Genomic DNA, 15,958 nt, shown 5'->3' with positions numbered 1-15,958 from the left:
GTAAGCCCCGCCCCTGGGCACGCCCTCACAGCTGGGTCATGTGACAGGCGGCGCGGCAAGATGGCGGCGTCCTGCGAGGTGGGTGCGCGCTGGGCTCCGGGGGTGGCCGGGGCGGGGCCGCAGCTTCCTGCTGGAACCGGGAATCACCCGGGAGCGCCTCCGACACCGCCCGCGGGCGGATGTCATTCCCAGTAGCGGAGGCTGGGCTGTGGTGTCGCGCCTGAGGGGGACAGGATGCGGCGACGAGCAGCGTACAAGGACAAGGCGCGGGCAGCCCGCGGGTTGAGGGGTGCCCACAGCGCTGCGGGGTCGTGGGGAAAAGAGGGAGCAGGCAGGGGCAGCAAGTCAGTGGGAAGCTTCCCTGCCCTGAGCAGCCGGGATGCGGAGCACGAGCCGGACAGCAAACGCTCGGTGATGAGAGCAGCGGGGCCGAGGAGCCTCATAGTACCTGAAAGGAGGTGCGGAGGAGGGGATTGCGGCAGGGACGAGAAAACGAACTAAGTCAGCAGTGAAATACATGGCGTTGCAGATTGTCAGGTGTGAACATTCAGAGCTGCTGCAGCACAGACCTCAGGCAGGGTGAAGTTGTGCCTGCTCTGGCAGCCTGGCGGGGACGTGTACGTGCCATTGATACCGGAGCTGCGGTGCAATCTTAAGGTTGCCAGACTGAGTAGGAGGACTCGGTCTTTGGTTGGCAGGTGGCATTTACTCTGCTTCTTCTCAAATAAGCTTTAGGCTTCCCCTCCCCAGTGCTCAGAAACATCAGGGAGTACAAACCAAAAACTGTTATTGGTTGGAGGTAGATATTGCCCAGACCAGTTCTGTATTATTGACTGTATGATTAATTCTTCTCCTGTTTAAAAATTGCAATGACAAAATATTACATTTGGCCTGAAGGAGCTGTGTGGCAACAATGCATGTAATGAAGCTGTTTGGCAATCAAGTATTTCAGGCTATATGAATAAGGATGCCAAAAAGCAGTCTATCACTAATTAAGTTTTCAGTACAAAGCTATAAATATCTAAATACTGCAGACACACTGTCTAAGGAAGTTTGACAGTACAAACTGTAATAGTTCCTCAGTAATGTTGCTGTTACTTTGTCAGCTTTGAAATCTGCTTTCACCATTCAACACTGGCTGAAAACCCAAAAGAGAACCTTAAATAAACTTCTGGCCTTCCATGAGGGAGCTGGTGTAGATATTGGCAATGAGACTTGGGGAGAAGAATTTAAGACTTTACTGCTAATCAGCTTAAGGGTGGGCCAGAAAGGATGAAGTAAGCCCCTGTTTCACAGCTGGATCAACCATAATTTCCAACAGAAATAAAGAACCAGAGACCTTCAAAGACCCCAGAAGAGGTGCCAGTGTAATGGCAGAGGTTTCCATATGGCTGATTATCAAATTATGTATCCATAGAGAAATCAAGGTTGCCAGAAAGCAATAAATGCTGGTGGGAATTGCACAATGTTGTCAATGCCCACAGTTCTATGAAGGAGATAAGATGAGATTTAACCTAACAGAGTAAACGTGCCTGATGCTGATTATCTCAGCTGCTTATCTTCCAGTCCAAAAGTTTAAAGGAAAGTTTGATTTGCAGGGCAGCTGGCAGTGGGCTGTGAGCCTTCCCTTAGAGAGGATGAAGTGCATGATTCAATCACCTCATTTTTTTCCTTAATCATCTGCGTGTTGACATTAGCAATTGGCACTCAACTATCAGTTAAATTGACTTCAAGAACCAAATAGCTGTGCAAACACTTCAGCTGTCCAAGTAGCTGCTTTAATTGCTCGCTTTTCTTTTTTTTAAACAGCAATTGCAGTAGCACAGAAGGGAGTTCTTCCTAATGGACAACTGAGCACATCAGACCTCCTGAGATTCTGAAGCTTGAGGCAGGCTGGGCTGGCATCATGTTCAACAAGGCGGTGCTGGTGGAGTCGCTGCTGGTGTTCGTCGTGGTGCTGTCGGTGCACGCTGTGGTCTGGGACCGCTTCTCCTGGTGCGCCGTGGCCTTGGCCCTCCAGGCCTTCTACACCCAGTTCAAATGGGACCGGCTGCTGCAGCAGGGGGGGGCCGTGTTCCAGTTCCGGGGGGCGGCCAACAGCGGCCTGCTGCCCGCCAGCATGGTCATCCCCCTGCTGGGGGTGGTGATGAAGGAGAGGTGCAGGGCCGCCGGCATCGTGTACTTCGAGCGCTTCGGCATCGTCGTGGCTTCCACGGGAATGCTGCTCGCGCTCTTCCTGTCCGTCCTGGCAGTCGGCATCACCAAACCCGTGCCAACCAACACCTGCATCCTGACTGGTGTTGCTGGCAGCGTAATTATCTACACCATGAAACATTCCTTGACTGTCTCAGAAGTGATCGAGGTTCTAGAAGTGCTGCTCATTTTTGTCTACCTCAGTATGATCTTGCTGTACTTGTTGCCTCGATGTTTCACTCCCGGCGAAGCGCTGCTGGTTCTCGGAGGTGTAAGTTTTGTTCTCAATCAGCTCATTAAACGCTCACTGAACGTAGTTGAGGGCAGAGGGGATCCCATTGATTTCTTCCTCCTGGTAGCAGTTGTCGGAGTTGTTCTTCTTGGTCTTTTTTTCACTGTGCTCTTCACTTTCATGGATTCGGGCACGTGGATCTCCTCCCTGTTTTTCCACATGATGACAGCAGTGTTAGGCTTAGGGGTCATCATGCCTTGGCTGTACCGACTGATCCAGAGGAACCCTTTGTTCTGGCTGCTCCAGTTTCTGTTTCAGACACAGACAAGACTTTACCTCCTGGTGTACTGGACTTTCTTGGCTGCCTCAGCGTGTGGTGTGGTTTTCTACCAGAATGCCAAGAGATCGTCTGAATGTAAAAAACACCAGGCCTCCACTATAACCAGGAAATATTTCCACTTCATTGTTGTAGCTACTTATGTTCCTGGACTCATTTACGACCGCCAGCTCCTCTATGTTGCTGCAGTGCTGTGTCTGGCAGTATTTATCTTCTTAGAGTACGTTCGCTACTTTAGGATCAAACCTTTTGGACAAACCCTGAGGCATTTGCTTTCTCTCTTCTTGGATGAAAGAGACAGTGGACCTCTAATCTTGACTCATATTTATCTCCTCCTTGGCATGTCCCTCCCAGTGTGGTTGTTTCCCAGATCTTGTGCTCCTAAAGGCACCTTGCCGGGGGCAGGAGCACTGGTCCCCTACTCTGGGGTGTTGGCAGTAGGGGTAGGAGACACCATTGCCTCTGTTTTTGGCAGTACACTGGGGGAAATCAAATGGCCAGGAACAAAGAAGACCTTTGAAGGGACAATGACAGCTATTTTTGCCCAGATCATTGCTGTGGCTCTGATTCTGATCTTTGACAGCAGTGTAAATCTGAACTCCAGCTATGCCTGGATTCTGGCATCTGTGAGTTTGATTTCTCTTTTGGAAGCTTACACTACTCAAATTGATAATCTGCTGTTGCCTCTCTACCTCCAGATCATGCTCATGGCATAGAAGCACTTCCTGGAACAAAGTTTTCTCCCTTCCTATAGAAAGGTACTAGAAAATGCACTTTAATGAAAGCTCAGAGCTGATGTTTTGGTACAGTGGAGAAAATTGTCGGGAACAGAAATGAAAAGGACTTATTTAAAATAAAGGTTTTGATTTGGTCTTGTTTTAACCCATCGAAAATAGACAGATTTATGTTCTAACAGCAACAAACATGACTGATAAAAACAGCACTTGTGTTTAATAATCCAATTTAAGTTTCTTCTGGGTACCCAAGGGAAGCAGAAGAAGAGGTAAGTCAATTAGAGAGGACAAAATAAACAAGCAGGTCTCTCAGATGTTGCTACCTCTGTACTGTACCTTGTTTTCTGTACCGTGTCCCATGTCTTGTGTTTGATGTGTGAACTCTCATTTCTGTATAAAGCACGATGTAAAGCATGTTTGATCACAAGGGGGGGCACAGGAACCAGGTACAAGTGTCCAGCTATGTCTAGTCCTCATCAGCAAAAGCCAAAACCACACCACGATGCACAAACACAACTCCAAAATCAGCAGCTGCCACAGCTGAGTTATCCAGGGTGAAGGTTTGGGGATGTCAGACACTGCTCATTCCAGACCATACTACAGTGAATCTTTAGCCCTGAAGTTTGCTAGTTTGCTTCAGAAATTAATTTGGAATGAATATTGGGGGGGGGGGGGGGGGGTGGAATTAGGCAAAGTCACAGCTAAAACTAATTACACATTAATCCTGAAAGCAGAAAATTCTGTTGAAGTCAATAAAATTTTCTACTATTACACTTTCCTACTTTTCCATTTTTTCAGCCAGATGTTCAATCAAATAATGTATAAAAATACTTCTATCAACAAATTGACTAAAGCTACTGAATTCCATCCATTTAATTAAAATTATAACTATGATTTTGTGGCCAAAAAAATCCCCACTTCATTCCTATGTATGAAACCCTTCTGTATCAACAGTCTCTTCTCACTGGTTTGTCCAGTGTCCATTAGAACAAAACACAAGTGTCTTTCCTGTCTCCAGGGATGTGTCCAAGCAGGAGATTGTCATCCCAAGCTTCTAGTTTGCATCATGAAGTTCACTTCTGACCCTTTTAAAATTCACTTTTGGGAACAGTCTGGGGGAAGTCCAAGGTACCTTACACAACACTGTCCTGCAGGCCTGTAGCTCTGAGACCATGCCTTGGGAAGGAGCCTAAGACCAGGGCTGGAGTGAAACCAGTCCCTGAGTCAGCAGAATTGGCTCCAGAATCCAATGTTGTGTGTCCCTGCAACAAGCCAGGACTGGACAAGCTGAGAAGCAGCATTGCCCAATTCATCCTCCTGCCTGGGAAGGGCTCCTGGGATTTGGTGCTGCTTTTCCTGAGGATGCCAGAGCTGGTTATTAACACAGTAAATTGTCAGATACTCTGTAGGAAACCTAACAACTGCTAGGCTGTTTCCTTCATGTTTAACAGGAAATCCTGGCAATCAATCCAGATTTTTTTATTTTATTTATGCACTTGAAGTAGATGGTTTTGCCTGGGATGTAGTTTGCATTTCCAAACGTTCCCTGCTATAAGTTGGTTTGAGGTTTTGGGGATAGAAATTATTATTGTGCATATTGAGAGTTCCAGCTGCTCACCAGACAATTTAGAAGAAGCTCACACTGTGTCTTCCTCAAAGAAAAGATGATGGAAATAAAAAGAAGAATTTCTTTTTATTTAAGTGTAAAGAGTTTGATTGAGGTTCTTTGTTTCCATCATTTCAACATGAATATTTAAAAATTGTTGTATTTTTAATCCCACTCAGAGATAAAACACTCAGCTACTGTCTGCCAGGATTATTTAGAAGATTGACTATAAAAAGCACACCTCTAGCTTCATTTCACCCACAACAAGATTGGTTTAAATCACTGTTATTCCAACAATAAGACAGAAAACTAGGGATGAAAAGCAAACTTCTCCCCACAACATGTTCACCTGCATTGCTGGAGTCAACCAGCCAAGAAATGCACTCAAGCTCTTAAACACAATAAATACTGAGTATCTGCAAGGACAAATACTTGGTAAGTGGTCCCAGTCAAGGTGCAATGGTCTTAGCTGGTTTGTTTTCAAGACTGAAGGTTTTTCCTTGCCAAAAGGACTGGGTGACTACCCTCATACTGGCAGGGCTCCTGCTGCAGTAGAAGCTTCTGTCTATGCAATTTTGGTCCTGGTTTTGAGGAGGAGGATAAATTAACATTGAGAGCAGACCTAGTGAAGGTTGTTTTTAAAGAGACCATGAATGAACAATCAGAAAGGAATATTGATCAACTATTGACTCCACAAGCCAGTCACTAACTTCAAGTGTAGAGTGATGGAAAAGGGAGTTCAGGAGTTGGCTGGAGCCTAGGGAGTAAAGAAGAGGAAAAAGCAAAACTTCAGAGGCTATTCCACTTTTGCAGGTACGAAATCAACACCAGCTGAGGCACTACCAACAAACTGTACAGGCAAGACCCCCAACAGTTATCCTAATTACTGCACTGGAAAGGCTTCCATTTCCTCAGCCACTGGTGAGGATCACAACCTTACCAGTTCTCTTTGCTCCAGGTGGTGCCCTTGGCTTCCATCACGTGGAAGGTGAACGCGTGGCGAGAAGACTCCGAGCTGTTGAGTTCACTCTTATGGACAACCTCACCATGGATGAGGATGAGTCCACCTGTGGGAAAGAATCAACTGGACTGCTGTTTTCCAAAAGATGAGCTCTGGCTTTCCAGTGGGAGGGAAAGTGCAGTGTTAAAATGATTTTAGCTGCCTTGTGTTTTCTTGAGCTGTGAAGCACCACGTTTGGGGCTGTTTGTACCTTTATTTATGGGCAGAGGTATGAACTCCTTGTCATCATAGGCTGGCTCTGAGCCTACAAACTCCACACATGTTGAGGCACCTGAAGCTGCACGGACCATCCTCCTGGTAATCCCATCTGCAAATCCACAGGATAAGCAAACACACAAAAATTAAACACCTGGCTACATTCTGCACAGTAAATGAACAATATCAGTGATTTCTCTTGGCAATGATAGGAATTTAATATTACTATATTCATACTTTCCTTAGTAATTTGGGTGAGGTCTTTTTTATTAAGTAGACATTTAGGATTTTCCAGCTGTGGCAGAAACAAAGAAAACAGCTGCCTTTTGTTTGCCTTTTTAGCCCCTTCTGTGCATTGCAACAGACCCTTAGGAACAAAAATAGTCACACACTTATGCAAAACCAACCTTTGGTCCATTTGTGCTTTCTATAAGATCATAAACCATGAGATGAGTACAGCTGGCTCCAGGATTTGAGGAATGAGTAGTTTAAAATCTGAAGAGCATTAGGATTACACTCACAGAGTGAATGTTTAGGTGAGCAGAAGTTTAAAGCTGCCCTGTGTGCTCTAAAGGTGGGGAAAAACAGAACTGTGCTGGTGACCAGCAGTGGTCAGGCACATTCTCTTACTGGTGTGAGAGCCAGGGATGAACCACAAGCAGCCATTCTCCTGTGTGGCATCTTCCAGGGCAATCCAGAACCCCAGGATCCTGCCCAGGGGCTCTGTGTGCAGGAAAGTGGCATCCTGGTGTGGTGTCACTGCAAGAAGAGACTGTCATTGGGGTCTTCAGTGGGTTTCAATTCCTCCATAAGGACTTCAGGGTTGCATCTCCCTGACTCAGGGCCTCCCCTGCCCACCCACCTATCACACACATTAAATCTTACATGAAAATACCACCTTTTAGCCTGCTGCAAATGTAAAAACAGCTCTTTGTTCAAGCTGCATATGATGTAGAAACTTTTCAGAAAAAATGTGGATTTCAAAGACTATTTTATGAAGGTTTGGACTGCCAAACTCACAGGTTTAAGTTTGATTCTGAGCCTTTTCCCTGGTAATGTTCCTTTTCTAAAGGAGCATTACCTGCAGTGTGATATAGAGATAACACAAATCTCACCTTCACCACCAATGCCAGGTTGCTGCAAAGAAAAAAAAAGTAATGTGTGAAGAATTTCACAGCTTCCCACTTAACAGGGTCTTATTTCTTGGGTAACAAGACAACTTGAATTACTGTACCTTGAAGATATACATGCTCTGCACAACTACTGGTCTCTCAAGGCCTAGTTTTCTTCCCAGTTCCTGCAAGAAAATTTTCCAAGATCTATGTTCTCTGCACACTATTTAGCATTATTCTTTGAAAATACTGACATTTCCCCTCACTGACAAAATGACTCCCCCTGGGAGTGTAGAGAACAAAAATTAACTACTCTGCAATTTTTTTTTTTTTTTCCCAGGGCCATCCTAGGAAGCAATAACAGCTCACCTGCACCTTGGGGGAGTGGGTGATTTGCTTGAAGACAGGATCATAAGCATGTAGAGCTAAGGGGAGAGAAAAAGCTCAGACAAGATTTCAGAAAGAGAAGGGAACATGGCAGCTCTCAGTGATGAACTGCAGACACCACAGCCAAGTAGGATAAACTGCAACCAGAAACTCTGATCCCTCCCAAGATGGATAAAGGTGACTTATCACACCTAAGGTGATAGGACACTTACAGGTTGTACAGTCATCATTAAAGACCATAAATATAATCATTCCCTGGCCACAAACTGCACACACATAAAAGCCAGTGTACAACAGAGTGAACAAAATGGAATATTATGTGATTCAGTTTAATATTACACAAGTGACAACCATTACACATGACCCTGAGGCATATGGGTGAATTCACCCTTTAAAAACACACCTCTTAAGACCTTCCAGAAAAGTGAAGTACTGCAAAAAGGAGGTAGAGCTCATCTTTGGTGCCCTTCAGAGAACCCCAGCCAGCAGGTCAGAGTGTTTGTGTAGACTCTTGCTACAACCCAGCTCTGACAAATCCACAAAGCAAAGACTCAGAGTTGTGCCTCCAGCTCATCCTAATCAGATTTGCCATGAGGACACATGCTCAGGTCCAGTAGGAGCTGCTCTCAGGCAAGGGATGAGACTTGACCAAAATGAGTAATTACAGAAAATAAGACTAGGGTAGGCTTTTGAATTGTTAAATTGTTGGGTCAGCAGGAATCTACAGTTGTTTTCACTTCCCCTGATGAAAAGCTGAAGTGTGACAGAATGGCAGTGGGCCTGGGAAGAGGAAAGTGTTTTTGTGAGAAAACCAAAGAAAAAGAACTCTTAGTACTGAATATCCCAACTGTAGTGAAGTTTAGTCTGAGCAAAGTTCACGTTAGCAGGCGCAGGGAATCCTGCTCTCATTTTCCATGTATTGTTGGAAAACAAAAGGGATCAAAATGCTAGTCCAGGAACTGAGAGAGAAGAAATAGGTCAAACAGACCTGTAAGGGTAAAGAAAAGGTGTTGGTGACACCACAGGAGGGAGAGCAGCTTCAGTATCAGCAACCCAGCATGGCACAGGTCATAGGAGAGGGTTTGGTCTGTACTGAATGTCACCAGTCTCAGGTGGTAAGTTTTTAGAGCAAATCTGTTACATAAAAGAGCCAAGGGCTGAAGTCCAAACTTTTGCATGTCAGTGACTCTGAGCTATTCATCACTGAAAAACCTCTGAGAAGGGGTTTTTGAAAAAGATTGGAACAGAAGATCCAGTCCTCTGAGAGCAGAGAGCGAGGGGCAGCATGGAAAGAATTGCAGAGACACTTATGTACAGTGAGTAGGTCTGGAGAAATCCTCATGTCTGAAATCTACATCTCTTTTGCCCATCCCTCTCCAAATCCCATCCTTTAAACATACCATGGCCAATCTTGCTGACGGACTTCTCCTTTGGAATTAGAAAGTTACCTACAAAACAAAACCATCATTTAACTTGTCTGAAAAGCAGGAATCATTCCTTGAGCAGGAAACTGGCCCCTGATCCCTCACTCAGCCTTTTCCTATCCCCTCTGTGTAGCTAACTCAGGCCAGGGCTTACCTTTCTCATCCAAAACACCTTTCTCAAAGAAGAATCTAATCTTGTCTCCACTGGTTAGGAAATAGTCTGAGCTACCCTGCAGGGATAAGAGCCCAGTAAAGACAGCATCCTTGTAACAACATAAGTGAACTTTCAATCAAAGCATTAACACTCACCTGCATCTTTTTCCCCACCAAGCCGCAGCATAAACAAAACACAGTGAAAAATCACTCATAAAAAGGCTTTCCACAGCACTACATGTCTTTGTGCTGATCAGGGCTTTACAAGAACCTCCACACAGAGGTTACCCTTGCTTTGCTTTTGCTAGCTGCCTAGAAAATACCAAGTTTTCTGTCTGGAGAACATTTACAAAGTGATCTGCAAGAGCTGTTTGTGGCTACTGGGGGTTGAAAGCACACAATGATAAGACTCTTGATAAGACCCCAGCAAACATTTGCAGAAAGCTGGAGAGCAAATTCCTCTCCCGGTGTTATGTTCAGTTAGGAGGAAGAGTTATGTTCCCCAGAGAGAACCCTGATCAGCAATTTGCCTTTTCCCTTCCTCTTCCCAGCTCTCCAGGGCCAGCCCTGCCCTTCTCGCACCTGCTGCTGGAGCTGCTCCTCCTCCCTGGTGGAGAAGGCGGTGCGGCAGTGCGGCGGCACTTCCATCTCCGCCACGATCCTCTGGATCTGCCTCCTCATGCTGTCACACTCCTCTGCGCTGAAAAACTGCTCCAGGACAAGGAAGCCATCCTTGTGGAACTGGAAGAGACGGGGTGACTGCTCTTCCCCTGAGTCCTCGGGGTAAGAAACACAAAGCAAGAGAAAGAGGCAGTTCTGGCCCTTTAGAGGTTGAAAAGCATCCCAGCTCCAGCTCTGCAGCCAGGCAGTATGTTCTTAATTTTTAATTTCAGTATGGGCTTCTGTTGCAAAAGATTAATTAAGAGGCTGAAATGGCAAACAGTTAAGAACAATCTGTTTCAGTCGCTCAGTCTACACAAAACAGAGAGGATCTCATCACTAGAGCCTTTTGTGGCTCAAGGATATCTTATCTAAGGCTTGTAACCAGCAGCTATTAAATTACCAAGCCCACTAACACAAACAGGGCAGTCATGTCTGTGTGCCAAGTAAGATTCCTTTACAAGCTGGAAGGCTTTGTTCTTTCTAAGGAAAAAAAAAATCCCTGTGTGATTTCTCACAGTTCACTACACAATCCTTTACAAAATGAACTCTGCTGGCAGTGAACTCAGTTTCTTTATATAGAATACCCTGGAGATTATCCTTTGCCAGGAAGATTTCGAGTTCAGGGATGAGAGTTGAGCAACACAGACAGAAGGGGCAAAGGAGAAATCCCTCCATGAGCTCTGTGAGACAAGCTGCCCCCGGAAGAGTTTGTAGCCATGACACTCATACACTAAAATCAACGTAATAGAAGAAGCTGAGGAGAATATAAAGTGTTTGCAAAGCAGATCTTGGCCAGGTTAACCAGCAGTGACTCAGTCTTACACACTGTGTCACTGCCTGCACTCTGGACACGCTCCCTCCCTGCAGAGCAGCTCCTTACCTTCTGGATCTGCTGCTGGGTCACGGATGCCATCGGAGCAGAAGCTCCCAGATCCCAACACCACGATGCCACCTGGCTCTGCAGGGCTGACTCCCCGCCTCTCCACGTGATCCTTGTCCCAGCATGTGATAAAAGCCAGCACTGGGCAGTTGGACTCTTGCACAGCTCAAAGATTTTTTTTCCCCGTCGCCAGTTCTTTGCTCCTGGCAGGGACGTTCAGGAGTTCACAGTATTGCTTTGGTTCTTGGTGGTAACAAAGCACACAAAAATTTTCTATTCAAGTGCAATCACAGACTTGATGAAAATCTGAGCTCCAAGGAGGAATCACTTTTAATTAATAACCCAGATTTAAAAGTAGGGCAGTTAAACTGGTAATTACAGGGGTAGTAAGTAAGATAAGGAGGGTTAAAATAAGATTCAAGTGTGAAGAAAAGATCAAGATGTCTTAGAACAAATTTAAAGTACTGATTCAAGGTCTTACAGAGCTCTTTTTGCTTAGCCAGTGAGTCCTGCCAGCACTTCAGCATATCCCCTGAAAGGGCTCCGCAGCCCAGGGGGTGACAGACAGACTAAAATGTGGTAAAGAGCTTTCACTGAGGGTTTGGTCAAACCCATAGAGAATACTTCTGCTATTTTCATTCCCAGATGCTTTTGGTAATTTACACCTTCACTTCAATCTCCTGCAGCTCCAGAAGTCCATGTAATATCTACAAATAAGTAAAGCCAAATCCACCCAAAGTTCAAACCAGAGAGCAAAAATGCAGAAAGTGGGTCTGAAAGGCAGAGAGGGAGGAACAGTTGCCAGCCCAGCGGTGGCGCTCCCAGCCAACACATCCCTCCCACCGGGAATCCCTGGAGAAGGTTTTTCTTTCTAGAAGAAAACGTGTTTAGCTCCTACAGGAAACACCGAAAACACCCTTGCAGCAGCACTTCACAAAAATAACACCATGGGGGCGTGTTCTTGCATCACTCACCCAGCCAAAGGAAAACCCAGCAAAGGAAGGACTGCAAAATGCTCACAGGAAAGTGTTTACATCCTAGCAGCTGAAAATCCATTTAAAGAAAGGTTGTTTGAAAAAATAGAGTTTTCTGTTCTGTAAGGGAATTGTGGATAAAATCCCTCTGCACCTTACTAAAACTTCTTTTTTAATAAAGAGGAAATTAGGGGTTTAACTTTTTTCCAGACTTTTCCCTGTACACAGGAGGATATGAATTCAGTAGTTTAAAAAGCTAAATTCTACCAGAGACTTTAATCACTGGACTACAAACCTGGAGAGGGGGAAAAAAAAAAGAATAAAAAAAATCAGCCTCCAATGCTGCAAAACTCAAAAAATATTCCAGTAGTTCCTCCTTCCTCTTAACACTCTCTCACCAAGTGATGGAGTGGAAAAGTTTTTAAGGAAGATGCATGACCCGTGGGGAAAAAAAAAACAGCTGTAGGCTGTTGCCTGCAAGTTGATTGTGTGACCCACCTCACCCCTCCCCAGGAGGCAGCAATCCTGCAGAAACACTCCTGGAAAACACTCCCACGCCACTCCCCAGTCCCTCTCCATCACTGTGGTGTCATGTCCTCCTCATTCCCACACACGGTGGTTTTTAGCAGCACCTCATCACATCACCTTCTCCACTCCCCACCTTACACACACACCATGACTCCAGAGGCTGTTTTGGTTCATGCCACAGCAGCAAACCACAGTTTTCCTGTTCCATGGAATGTTTTGAGCAATATAAACAGCAGGTCACAGCAAACGATGCAGCAGCTACCAGGAGATAAAACCCATCCTGGTTCCAGGAACTCTCCATGTCTGTCCTTAGGAGTCCTCCTGTTCCAGCCATGCCCTATTTTGAGGCTCAGAAAGACCTTTCCAGCAAGAAGAAAACCACTCCAGCCACACAATGCCCAAAAGAAGTCAAAGATGCTACCTTTGCAAAGCCTTCTCTCCCCATAAGTTTACACAGAAAGGTTGACAGTACTCAGACAAAACTGGGAAATGGCTTCTTTTCCTTCCCTTCCTCCCCCTCCAAGAGCTCTTTTTGCAGACTCAACATTTTCTCCTGCCAGCTCTGCAAGAAAACTTCTGGCAAGCTCCATTGGAGGCTGCCAAAGCCCAGCCCACATCTGTGGAAAAGGTGCAGATCAAGTGTTTCAAATGCCTTTTGGACTGGCACAATTACCCCAATAAGGGCTCCTGTTGAAGCCATTTGGAGCCAAGCCAGCTCAAGCAGCTCAGCACTCACACCAAAACTGCTGCTGTGGAGCTGCCAGGGTTATCAAGGAAGAAAATTTTCCACTGGACCACCTCACCTCTCCTGAAGTCTCTGATCAGCAACAAGTGAGAGAATATTTAATGAGAAACAAGGAGCAAAGGAAGCATGATTTCCTCAGCCCCTCAAAGACCAGGTAAGTCCTCCAAAAGGTAAACCAGCCAAAAGGAGCCGAGGTCCAGGTGAGCCTTAGATGACAAGGGACACTTTGTCCTCTCCTTTCTTGGTTCAGTCTAGCATTTCATTAAAACTCATCAATAAGCAGCATTATGAACTCCCACTCACCTGTTTCAAAGCCTGATTACGTTCTCTGTCTGAAGTGGGGCCAACGTCACTGTGGTCAAGTAGTCAGAGACAAAGGAAGTGAGGGAAGGCAAAACTCAAGGGAAACACCTTTCTACACAATAAAAGAGCTGCACAGACACTCAAATTTTCTTTGCAAGTCACAGGCTGATTCTCTGTAACACTTCATGAATTGGGAAAGACACTATCTGCCAGCATTTCCAGTTAAGGAGCCCACAGGGAAGGCAGGAAGTGAAATAATTTACCAGTCTAAAGACAATTCCTATGGCAACAGCCTTAAATTCAGAAACAGAAACTGTTTGGGACACTTGGAAAGTGATAATAAAATCTGTGACACAGCCCCAGCTTGTTACAGAGCAACCTCTCTCTACACATCTCTGTTACAGAGCAACCTCTCTCTACACATCTACTTAATTCATAGAGGATTGTCATAATCCACTAGGACTTTTATAATGAGTAAAAGAACCCAATAATCCTACACAATAGCTGGAATTATTAACATCTGTCTTTTGAAAAGTGACATCATGGAAGGCTGAATGCTTTCATAGACAGGAAACACCAAAGAATAGAGACATAGGAAGAAAATGCAAATTAAAACTTTTATTCTGGTGAAGTGTCCAGTTGTACAAGTCTTTCAGAGCAAGCAAGAGCAGCTTTCAGTGCTCACGGGGAAGGTGCTGTTGCTCAGCTGCCCAAACAATCCCACATACAAAGTGAATGTCATGATTCTGAAATGTTACACCAAGTTTCAGGTCCCAGATGCCAAACCACAGCCCTGCTTGTGCATTTACACAATGGGAGTGAACCATGTTTAAGCCATGAGTAGTGACTTATTGAAATGGACACGTTTGTCAGCTGTAAAGATGACTCAGGCTCAGTAGCCCCCTTCTCATTAAGCCTCCTCCAGAAAAACTCTTCCATTGTCAAATAAAATTCCTTTAAAGGAAATGGAGGAAGGAATGGAAAATTCCAGGAATACCAAATTAAGCCTTTGTGTGAACTCACACGAAGCTGACCTTTGCCATTGGGGTCCAGCAATTCAAGTACTGCTACTTTGGAAACTGGATTTTGGATATGAGATTTCTGGAGGATTTCATACTCCCAAAGCAGTTTAATATTAACCCATTGCCACAGCTGGAGGGAGAAGGGTCTGAAACAAACATTAATAATCCTGCCCCATTCCAGTTGTGTTTTGTACACTGTTAGAATGAGGTAGGACAGAAAACTCATTCACTTTTGGCACATGCTTGGGAAAAGTACACTATCCACTGTGGCCAAACAGTAGGGTTAAAATGGAAGAAAAAACCTTAAAAGTGAAGTTTAAGCAATAATTTTCTTAGTCAGCATCCCCAGAGCCTTACCTTAGATGACCTTCAGAGCAGGTGACTCTGCTTACAGTATGACAGTATTGTCTGGCAGTGAGAAATCACCCCAGAAGTTAGGAAATCTCTCCAGGGTTGAAAGAAAAAGAATCCAAGGGATGAGTTGGCTTCAGGCAGGCACAGCTACAAATGCACCCCAGGGAGTAAGTGCCCCTGGGGAGATGTTAGTTAACAGATCTATAGAGAAGGCACAGCTATTGATGAGGGGGAAAAAAGTTACTCCTCCCCTGAAGGAGGACTGAAAAAACATTTTAAAATCCAAGGAACTCAAACCATGTGAGTTCCATTCTAAAACAGGAAAAGAGGTAAGGAAAGGAAACAATGTCACAGCCTAGGAATCAATAAAATTTGAAACTTTTTTCCAGACAACTCATCCTCTGTAAAGAATGTGTTATTGTTCTCAAAATTCCTGAAATCAATTGTTTAAGAGGGAAAAAAAAAAAGAAGAGGACTTCATGTGGTTCAGCAACAGAAAGCCACTTAATACTATTTACAGTAATGAACACCAAGAACTTTAATTAAAATGGAGTGAGCTAAATGCAGTGTATAAATGGTAATAAGAAAAAATAAAAAATGAGGTAGGCTATTAAAAAGAAGTGACAATTAATATGAAATAACAGCACATCATGAAAGATACCTGTAACAGCTATTTAACCACTCAGACTGACAGAGTAAAATACTTCTGGCTGCTAAATTAATTTGGGATCAAATAACAAAATCAGAAAGTAATCTGAAACTCAGAACAACTTCAGCTAACATTCCAGTGCCCAGAGTCAGGGTACAGCACAATTTACACATATAGTAGGTTTTGTATTCCTTGCCTTTCAGCTGGTTCAAAATAATTAATTGCAATTTATCACTTTTTGGGGTATTTAGCAGGAAAGGTAAAGTGCATGTTACTAACCTTCAATCCTAACATGGGATGAGCGTCCTTGTGACCTCCAAGAACTTGTTCAGCTCAGAAGTGCTATTAAGGAAACAGGTGGGTTTAATTCAAGCTGCTGTCTGGTTTAGCAGCTAATAAATAATCTGGTTTGCTACTGTTTTGAACAGCTTGTCAGAAGAACAAGA

The 15,958-nt window shown here is 44.6% G+C and overlaps 2 protein-coding genes across 2 annotated transcripts; one reads left to right on the top strand and one right to left on the bottom strand.

Annotated features, from left to right (window-relative positions):
* The first annotated feature begins 51 nt into the window (after positions 1-51).
* Positions 52-4,109, top strand: DOLK (dolichol kinase). The gene is made up of 2 exons (XM_084219721.1): positions 52-78; positions 1,810-4,109. Exon 2 carries the CDS (start codon positions 1,907-1,909, stop codon positions 3,476-3,478), a length of 1,572 nt encoding a protein of 523 aa, XP_084075847.1. The 5' UTR covers positions 52-78; positions 1,810-1,906; the 3' UTR covers positions 3,479-4,109.
* A 1,438-nt stretch (positions 4,110-5,547) lies between these two features.
* Positions 5,548-11,011, bottom strand: PHYHD1 (phytanoyl-CoA dioxygenase domain containing 1). Its single transcript, XM_084219958.1, has 11 exons — positions 10,938-11,011; positions 9,977-10,135; positions 9,396-9,471; positions 9,218-9,265; positions 7,800-7,855; positions 7,553-7,615; positions 7,434-7,455; positions 6,949-7,077; positions 6,314-6,430; positions 6,043-6,169; positions 5,548-5,859 (listed from the first exon to the last, which is right to left on the bottom strand). Exons 1-11 carry the CDS (start codon positions 10,968-10,970, stop codon positions 5,814-5,816), a joined length of 876 nt encoding a protein of 291 aa, XP_084076084.1. The 5' UTR covers positions 10,971-11,011; the 3' UTR covers positions 5,548-5,813.
* Between the last annotated feature and the right edge of the window lie 4,947 nt (positions 11,012-15,958).

The sequence above is a fragment of the Fringilla coelebs genome (genome assembly GCF_963513975.1).
Source record: "Fringilla coelebs genome assembly, chromosome: 21".
Taxonomy (NCBI): domain Eukaryota; kingdom Metazoa; phylum Chordata; class Aves; order Passeriformes; family Fringillidae; genus Fringilla; species Fringilla coelebs.
This window is presented reverse-complemented; position numbering and strand designations above follow the sequence as displayed.

Bases quoted from the DNA above. Each gene is read 5' to 3' on its own strand.
- DOLK (XM_084219721.1), top strand. From the start codon at position 1,907: ATGTTCAACAAGGCGGTGCTGGTGGAGTCGCTGCTGGTGTTCGTCGTG.
- PHYHD1 (XM_084219958.1), bottom strand. From the start codon at position 10,970: ATGGCATCCGTGACCCAGCAGCAGATCCAGAAG. The intron at 9,266-9,395 runs GTAAGCCCTGGC...TTTGTTTTGTAG, and splicing joins AGGTGTTTTGGATGAGAAAG to GTAACTTTCTAATTCCAAAG. The intron at 7,856-9,217 runs GTATGTTTAAAG...CTCTCCCCTTAG, and splicing joins CGTCAGCAAGATTGGCCATG to CTCTACATGCTTATGATCCT.